General features: G+C 38.2%; 1 protein-coding gene across 1 annotated transcript in view; it reads right to left on the bottom strand.

Moving 5' to 3' along the window:
- Nucleotides 1-2457: 2457 nt before the first annotated feature.
- MACC1 (MET transcriptional regulator MACC1) overlaps nt 2458-9751 on the bottom strand; it is a 30178-nt gene continuing 22884 nt past the window's right edge. The window contains exons 4-5 of the mRNA XM_069860313.1: nt 9454-9642; nt 2458-4050 (exon numbers count right to left, since the gene is read on the bottom strand). Coding sequence (XP_069716414.1) covers nt 3835-4050; nt 9454-9642 — 405 coding nt within the window. The 3' untranslated portion in view covers nt 2458-3834. The remainder of the gene's footprint in view (nt 4051-9453; nt 9643-9751) is intronic.

Below are 9751 nucleotides of genomic sequence, written 5' to 3'. Positions count from 1 at the left end.
TTCTTCCCTGAACAATTCCATAAAGAACATCCCTGCCCAATCCTCAAGTTGCAGCTTGCTCTTAGCATCCAACCTTCTGCCTGGAGACTGCCTTGGGGAGTAGCCCTTTACTTATATTTTAAAAGAAACTTCATTTTCCTTCCCTAAGCCTCTGCTTTCCAAGAAAAAAAAAAAAGCAAGTAAAATATAAGGAACTGAATCCATCTCCCAACCCAGCTGGAGGACTAGAAAATATGTGGGAGTACAATTCACCTTTTCTCTCCTGTCTTGACTGTTATTAATCTAGAAATACGTCACGTTACTGTGCCAATTAGATGACATAGATCTCTGATGCCCCTGCACTGTAATAACAGGCATGGCTCCCGACTTAATTGAAAATACAACATTTTCAGTGTGAGTGATAGCTGGATTTTTCTTGTGGCTGCCACTGCGAAAGGTGTTGGTCCCATTCAGATGCAGCCACACCTGAGGGAAACATTTTTCCACTTTTCATGGGTAGGTGGAATCGTAAAGCAATCCGTGCGCTCACAACATTTTCATTTGCTTGTTTGCTTATGAAATATATCTATTCAGAGGTTAGAAGGATGGTGAAGGGGTTAGGGTTTGTTTTCTGCCTACACATACAAAAGGCAATGGAACTGGCTGACACAGCTCTTTTCCCCAGGCTGCACAAAGAAACCTGGAAACAGAGGGTCATTTCAGGCAATGACCAGGGGCTGGTATTTTTCTCTGTCTCCTCCCAAGGAGCTGTTAAACTCATCCCGCTTCGCAGAAACCCAAGAAGGTATGTGTGCAGGCTCATGGGAAAGCTGTTCTCTCTTGACAAGGTGGGAGGAAAGAAGAAAAGGTCAAGAACAGAGTGTGTTTACCAAAGCCATGTGCTCTTGTTGTGCGTTTGCTGTTCAGTGCAGCTGCTTTCACTCTCAGCTGGCATTTTGTGGTTTTGAATTCTAGAGCACTAATGAAATATGGAGATTTAATACCTTTTTTTTTTTAAATATATCCAGTGTGGGCTGCTAAAGTAAACAGAGTATTGCATGAGTGCATATTTCATTCATATGAGAGAAGATTAAAGCAAAAACAGGAATCACAATTAACGAACAAAGCCCACAGTCAAAGACCCTGGAATACAGCACAGTTACAGACAGATACAAATTCCCTTTTAAAAAACATACTTGGAGGAGTATTTGAATTATTCTGCAAACTATGGAGAACCCTGACTCACTAAGTCAATATTTGCAAAACCTAACGGGCCAAATTCAACTCTCATTCAAGACAGAAACAACTTTGTTGTTTTTCAAAGCAATGAAAGGGCCTGGTCATGACAATAACTGGCAGCAACCTCTGTTGCCTGAGCACTTCTCTTCCTGAGTTCCTGATCTCTGGCTGCCTTCTCAGGGCAGATTGTCCTTGAGCCTTGAAGGCTTTGGGCAGCTTGTCCTTCATCTTTGGTAGAATCACAGACCTAGAAATAGTGCTTCAGGTAGCTTTTCCTCCTTTTTTTGACTAGTAGTACAGTCCTGTACTTTCCTGTTCTTAGTAACAAGAAATTAATTTCATTTTCCATAGGCCATGTGGTAAACACACATTTACTAAAGAATTTAAGATGTGCAAAATAACGACAGAAGCAGAGACCTGCCTTCAGAAGCAACAATCAGCCAAGTTGCTTAGCTGTTGCACAAAGTTTAACAAAACAGGAAAAATAAAAATAAAAAAAAAAGAGAGGGAAGAACTCAAGCCAAAAGAAAGTGGCTAAACAGTATTTAGTAAGAGGGCACAGCCTGCCAGTATGCATGAAGATCAGCTGCTAAGAAAACATAGTGGAGCTGAAAGACTAACTCTGACCCGCTCTAATATTTCAAATCTTAGAGAGCAAAAAGTGTCTCCCTGCAGTTTCAAGCAGGGAGATGATGTCTGTGACCTGTTGCACCACTGAAAAATTCTGTTCAGGTTTCTCAGTCTGTGCTATGAGCAGGGGCTAAGATGACAGCAGCAGCAGGCTAGGAAACCTATAAAAATATACCTGGAAGTAGAAAGTGGTACATTGTAAGTATTACTTTAAAGAATTTATTTTAATTTAATGTCTCTTAATATTTATAATTTTTATATTTGAATTTATCACTTTAGTTTCAAAGAAGCTCATTTTAAAAGGAACCAGCATGTACCTTTTCCTTATCCAGCAGCACAAGAGAGAAAGACAACAGATACTTTCTTCTCTTTGGGGGACAAGCTGGTCTCTGCACAGACATACACATAACAAGAGAATGATATTTTATATTTTCTCCACATCTCTTTTTAAAACTGCACAGGGCAAGATATAAAACAGGTGCTGGCACCTGAAAAAACCGGGATCTCTGATGATCTGCCTCCTTTATCTCCACATTTCCTTGATAGGCATAAACAATTACTGTTCCGTGGGTCGAATTCCTCATTTTGTTGCAAATGAGGGGTAAGCCAGATGACTTGCACCCATACTAATTCAGTCATGCCATGATACTAAAGGATCTTCTGGTGAGTGAGCTTACCCAGTACTGGAGCAAGAGCTTCTCCCCCAGCCCCATTCTCAGCTAGGCATGCTTTGGGAAAGCTTAAGGAAAGCAGGAAAGAAAACAAGTTAGAGGAAAGGGGAGGGGAAGAAAGATGCTTAAGTGTTAAATCATAAGGCCTCCCTTCTTAGAAGAGATCAAATAAGACAATAGTGGAAGAACAGGTTCTGAGCTGAAATGCTACTGCTTTGCGGTACTACTGAAAGAATCTGGGTTTGTCTTATCAGCTGCAAGCAGTGGCAGAATGCCAGTTTTCTTTTCAGGTGGTTGTCACAAGTGTTTCCTGATGTTTCTGTATTTACTTTGATCAAAGGTGCTTAAAATTGCTTTAATGTTTTAGAGCTGCCTCTTAAATAAAAAAATTATTTAAGGTCTTATGTTAAAAAAATAAATAAAATAAAGACAGTTAGCCTGTAGCTGTTATTCAGCCTGTATTTTCTGTATTTATAATAAGCTACTCAGCAACTGAAAGATTTTTACTGATAGCATCTACGCAGGGTTCTTTTTAGAACATATGTCTAATGATAATTAATTGCTCCATAAATAAATGACTCTGAAAAGCACCCCAATATTAACATTTTTTTTGAGAAAATAAAAACTGTCACCGATACTCTTCATACAGTAAGGTAGAAAAAGTGTTATCAACAGGAGTATGAGCTCTCCACAGCACTTATACCTGCAAAGCCACTCTTCCCTATTTACCTCTCCAGAATCTATTTTGGAAGGACTGAGCAGCACAAACCTGTTTTTCTAGGTGCAAATAACTGTTGAATTTCTGTTCTGTGAGAAGGGGAGATTAATCTTGTTCCAACTGAGGACAAAAGAATTTTAAATGGTTTTTTTGTAGGCTGTCCTGCACCAGTTGACAGAGTTGAAAACTTTGAGCACCAATTAAAATAGTGTATTAAATACTTAGATTTAAATGCTCCACTGAAAACAATGTAAACCTAGGCCCCACGGGGTGAAATCATCTATGCATTGTTCTGTTTTTAAAACTTATCTCCACCTAGAAATCAGTGCAATCAGAAAGAGCTTCCTTTATAAACAACCCTATAGAATTCAAGTCATTTTGGTTGACCTCACAAGTTCAATTACCCACACTTTTTTTTATTTACTCAGTAGCCATTAGCAAGCTTTGGTGATCCGTATGTGAGAACCACGCGGCGAGACCCAACATAAATTCAGGTGAAAAAAAATGCATTCGGTCCTGTTCTGCAAGCATCACTGAAACACAAATATCAACCATACAATTTCCCAAGAGATTTTTCCAAAAACATGTCATGGTAGTCTATTCTTCTTCCTCCATTGCAGAGAAAGCACTTGCCCTTAGCACCTCCATGCAGTTGACAAGAATCAAGGTTCCTGTTAACTCTCGCCAATGTTTTGTTACTGGGCTTTTCATTTTATCCAAGGCTGATTGCAGATCTTGTAAGACATCCCTGTAACTGTCTCCATAATGGGCACTCCATGTGTAGAGAAAGTCATATGCAGGTTTCCACATCATCTGAGAACAAAGGGAGAAAAATAAAGGAGTTTAGTTGCAGAAATTGAATGACAAAGGAAAAAAAAAATAGCTAAATCTTTCCAATGGTAGAAAAGTCATTGGAAAGAAGAAAAGAAAAGACGTGTCTGATCCCCAACCATGCTGAGATGCTTTATCGTAAAAGACATGTTGATATAAAAACTCCAGTAACCTTATGCACTTCATTTCTATGAAACTCTCAGATTCTTAAAGGAGTATTTAATAAGAAGATAAATTCTTCATTCAGACTATTATCATGAAGCAGAAACATATCTCTGTCTGAAAGTATCATTCAAAGAACAGTGAGGGAAGGAAAAAACTTTTCCCCTTAGTCACTTTTGCAATTTATACATCAAACAGCACCTTTCCTATTTAGAGTCCATCTGTGCTTTTGATCATTAATTCTTCCCTTTGTCACATCTCACTGTCTCCCTACTTAGCCTGGAACATTTAAATGTGCTTCCTGTCTCTACAAAAATATTTTCTGGAAGATGATCTATTGACAAAATCCCAAACGCTCCAAAAGCAGGAGAGTCACAAGCTTTTATGATTTTTTTTTAATTTTTTTTTAAATCGGGACATGCAATTTGAAGAGTGTTCTGCAAGAAACAAAGTAAATGAAAGGACAGGTTATCAGTGCTTCTTGTTTTAAACTATGATATGTTTATTTTATGCCAAACAAATACAAAGCAGATCCTTAGCAGGTGTAATATGTCATTGGTCTAGTGACATTAAGTAAGCCACGACAGCATGATTCAGATACCAAGCTGGACTTGCATCTTTCAAAGTGCTGATGTCCAGAGTAAGTTTGCTCTGTTTACAAACAAAAAGATTGTTTTCCCAACTGCTGCTTTTCCAAAATTAACTTGGGCTCTCCACTTTCTGGTTTCCCATTCCTCACTGGCAACAAAGATTTTACAAAGAGCGATTGAGTTAGTAATTGATGATGATACACAAAGGCACAAATAAACTCAGCACTTTCCTAAAAGGTGCTAATATTTGTTGTTTTAACAGAAACACACTGATGCATAGTAATAAAAGGCTATGGACTGACGTGTGTGCATTTATAGATTTACAGAAGTGATTGGGAAGTCTCTGAATTCTAGAAGGCTTTTTTAATGTCTCTTTCCCTTTTAATGGCATTGCAGTTTTCATGGTTCTGAAGGATAATTCAGGAGGAAATTGGTTACTTCCTCAAGATAATCCTATGAATTTACAAATGACACACAACATAAAGCTTTACTTCCTTGATTTAAACTTTATTTACTTGATCCCTTGAGGAGCTAGGTAGGAGAAGAATTTCTTCGCTCATAGTTCTGAACTTTTCTCCATATTTGGGCTATGAACTCCTAATTTACCCTGAGTTTGACTCTACTGTAATTTCTGTTAACATCTCCTGCAACTTCTGCTGCCTTTCTCTTTTCAATCACACTCATATCCCCAGTAGCATATTTCATACTCTGATTAGTCTGGTTTCTGCCTTTAGTTTAATCTATAACAAAGTATCCTTCCCCACCAAAAATAAATGATGCCTACTTCTCATTTTAAGCAAGTCTACCTTAAGTTATAACCATAAGGTTGATAAATAAAGAAAAGTAATTTAACGGTAGGTGGGAAGGAGAGTGATGAATTCTTTTCTTTGATTAGTCAAGTTATATTGAAAAATATGTTTATAATATAGTACTGTAATTACTAGATATTACAACATATTTTAATAAAATAAAGCAGCTCACCACTGTCATATTTATGCTGAGAACAGAAAGTTTCCTCTATTCCTATTTCTAACTTGATAACCAAGGTAGCCAAAAAGAGAAGCTGGGATTTCCTGATATTCTGCTGCTGGCTATGCCTTTTCACTTTCTTCTGCTTCCTTTCCTTCTATTGCAACTGGACCTGGCTACTTGAAGGACTGGGGTACAGCCTTGAATCTTCACAACTGTATCAAAAGACAATGAGTATGAAAAGATGTTATGCTTTAACTTATGCTGAAGGTCAGTCTGGCACTGTGCAATCAGAGGATTGGCTGAAATACGCCTAAAATAAAACCCTGCTTCTCTCTACTTTGCCACAACTGATTCTTTTCCCCCTGGGACAAAGGAAAGAAAATAAAAAGGGGGTGGCAGGGTGGGAGAAAATCAAAAGCTTTATGAACTGGTCATCAGTGATGCATGATTAACTCAGCAGTAATCTACACGCCCATGACACTGAACTAAGACTGCAAATTAGACTTCTAAGGCAAGTTCTTCTCCACATCAACATATTTTAATGCAACGGCTGAACTGAACTACATTTGACATTCCTGAATTATATCAAAGTAGATTTTCAGACAAAATATTAAATCACTGCAGCATGCTGGGCAAGTCTCATCTCAGCTGCATGCATGAGTTTTCCCTCTGGTGCCACTGCCTCTGCTGAGTGGCTGATAATTATACCTACATCCTCTGTAAAGTTATTTGGAATTTACTGATGAAAAGCATTTCAAAATCTAGCACCAATTGTATGTACCTCAAGATGCCTTTGTGATCATCTGTAAGGAAATTTCTCCAACTAAGAAAAATATTAAGTTTAAAAGCAGAAACATCTTTCAACCATTCAATCCTCTTGATAGTAGAACAGTCCTTGATGGATAAAGAATTGGTTAATGTTTTCAGATACTCCTCAATAATTAGTCAGAGTTTATTACTCCCCCATCTTTGCTTGATTTCCCATTTTCACACCAACTGCTATTGATGAGTAAGCTTTTTGATTTGCACACCTCAGGCTGGGCTAAGATGGTTTTAATCAGGGTTCTTTTATATCTGCTAAGTAAATGTGATGATCAGCAGTCATTCTGAAATTAATCAGACTAGTGCTAACCTTGTATCTCTGCTGGATGCATCTCCACACAGGTATGAATATACACTGTATTAGTTTTGCAGCCCTGCTGAACAACGTACACAAAAATTTACAAATGGAATGTAGCTCCCTGTTTGTAGAGGTTCACTTCACCAGAGCGCTAAGAAGCTCAGAGGTCAGAAGAAAGCCCTGAAATTCAGTAGAAAGTTCTGAAATTTAAGTTTAAATTCACAGGGCCCATCCTAATCCTTGAGAAACAATATAAAAGCAGAGCAAAACTCTCATCATTCATTGGTGAATATTCTCTTAAAAATTAGAACATACTCTATTATTGGAATTTTTATGATTAATTTGACAGCACTCTCTTCTGGCAGTAGGCACTGTCACTGAATGGCAGAGAATGTTGTAGGTGCTTTATCATAAAAATAACTTTAAAAACTCTTTAAAATAAAAGAAGAGTATGTAAGAGGCAGAAAATGGGCTTCAGGGGAACAGACTCATTTAAAACAAAGTATATTTATATATAAATATACAAAAATACATATTGACTGTGCATAGGTATAAATATATTAAAAAGTATATAGAGAGTATATATAAATATATTGAAATAAATAGGTCTGGTGCTGGAAAAAAGAGTTTTAATATTGGTTTAGTTCTCTGTTAGCAAAGGAGAAAACATTTCCAAATACCATGGAGGCCAGTACAGTCACATGTTGTTCAGGTCTATAATTCCTTCTGTAGAAAAGTATTGTCAGAGAAATACATGAAACTCAGCAAGTAAAACAAAGATCTAGAAAATTAGATAAGGCACTATCTAACATTGAAAAAAAAAAAAATAACCCCAGAGTGGAAATGGAAAGCAGTCATATTCTGCTTTATTTTAGCATTTGAGAATAAGGTAATGCAAAACCAACCAATAAAAGGGTGATTTTTATCAATAAAAGAGAGTAGTATGCTAGGGAGAGGTAGGGGCTAAGAGTTTTATGAGAGAAAAAGAAAAAATGTAAGTAGGCAGGTGCATCCAGGTACAACTAATGTACCTTGAACAACTATATATACAAAATATACACAAAACCTAGCTCAAAGAGAAAAGCAAGATGAGAGGTAGTGTTTGCAAACAACAATAACAGAGAGAATTTTCCAGAAAAATGCAGAACCCTGCAAGTAAATGTGTGGAATTTTGGTCAAACATTGATTGGGTAGGAAGGGCAGCGCATTCAAAGGGAATGAGAGGCGGTAGCGGTTCATGATTAGAGCAGAAATCTCTTGAAAGCCATTACCAGGCAGATAAAACTGAGATGAAAGACTCACTGGATCAAGAAAGAGGGATACGTTTGGCAGAGAACAGAAAGAATCAGCTACAGGGAATGAAAAAAAGGAAGAAAAAATTATGTTGAGTAGTTGTGAACCTGTGAATGGGAAATAGTGATTCTTGGGGTACAGAGATGTGAGGGAGAAGGAATTCAGGCTGGATCACGTGCGTTACGTTCAACAATCAGGGCATGATCATACAGGTAGAGCGAGAGAGAATCCCAAGTGTAAAAGTTCATGGCAGGAAAGTCGGCTTAAGCATCATTCAGCAGCACTTATAAAAGATGTTCGAGGTAAAACCCAGTCTGGGACCTAGAATTCATTAGCATAACTCTGTAGGAAACAGTGGACCTACCCACATGCTTCAGTGTCAAAGAGGAGAGAAATGCAGAAAGCAACTTGACTACCCAGGCAAAGGCATGTCTGGAGCACAGACTGGTCATCACCTCAAAGACATGGACTAAGTCCCACCCTGATTGTTGTGACACGTCTGACATTTCATGGATGCCACGGGTACCTCTCAGCACCTCAAATGGCACTCAAGATACAATTACACACATAAGTTGCTCCTTAGATGGGCACACACTAAAATACATCTGAGAGGAGAACTTACTTGACTTCTACTGAAAAATCACACATCTGTATGTGCAAGAGTGCTTTGCAAAGAAGCATGACCTATCTGAAAATTATGAAATTAAAACATGGATTTGCTATGCTTATCTAGCAGGATAGAAGTGGAATTCATGTCAGAGCTTCCAACCTCTAGTCATGCTACTAATGCCACATGGTGACAAATACTACACAGACATAGAAAGAAAAATGGTTAACATTGGAGGCAAATTCCTTTCAGTGGAAAGTGCAAAAGCTGTACTGAAGGTGATTTGAAGGGGCTCCTGCAAGGACTGGATGGTTTTCCTCACTGTCTGAGATGACAGTAGAGGAGTAAAGTGGACAGGACAATAAGAAGGGACTGAAAGTGGTGCTTGGGGTGGGTGTAAAGAGATGAAGATCAAGATGGAGACCAGCACCTCCACAGCAAATTAATTTGGCACAATAACACCGAGAAGCCAGCCTCAAAGGAATATCTAGATTAATTGCAAGAAAAGTTACCTACAAATCAAATAAGGAGGCCAAGATGCAAAAAGGAAATACATGCACAAAGCAAGAAAAAAATAAAGATTCCTGGTTGTGTTTATGTGGAGGAGCAAGTGTGTACACATCATGACACCAGAGCCTTACCTCCAGGGCTACTGTGCCATTCCTCCCCTGGTGGGGTAGTTCATAAGCCTCGATTTGCTGTTTTGTGAGTCGGACTAGTTTCTCCGCCAGTTCCCGCCAGTATTTTCCAAGCTTGACAGCTGAAGTCAAAATGATGGTGTCCTGGGTAAGACGTGCCACTAACCCTTGGCAATCTATTTTCAAAAGTGCCTGGAACAATCATTTGCATTAGTGTTCCTTCACCAGTATTTATTAACAGAACATTATAATTTGCTTTTATACCACTATTCTGCATTTCAAAGCACACAGGAAAGCTTTC

This window comes from Phaenicophaeus curvirostris, chromosome 6 (assembly GCF_032191515.1).
Source record: "Phaenicophaeus curvirostris isolate KB17595 chromosome 6, BPBGC_Pcur_1.0, whole genome shotgun sequence".
NCBI classification, from domain to species: Eukaryota; Metazoa; Chordata; class Aves; order Cuculiformes; family Cuculidae; genus Phaenicophaeus; species Phaenicophaeus curvirostris.
This window is presented reverse-complemented; position numbering and strand designations above follow the sequence as displayed.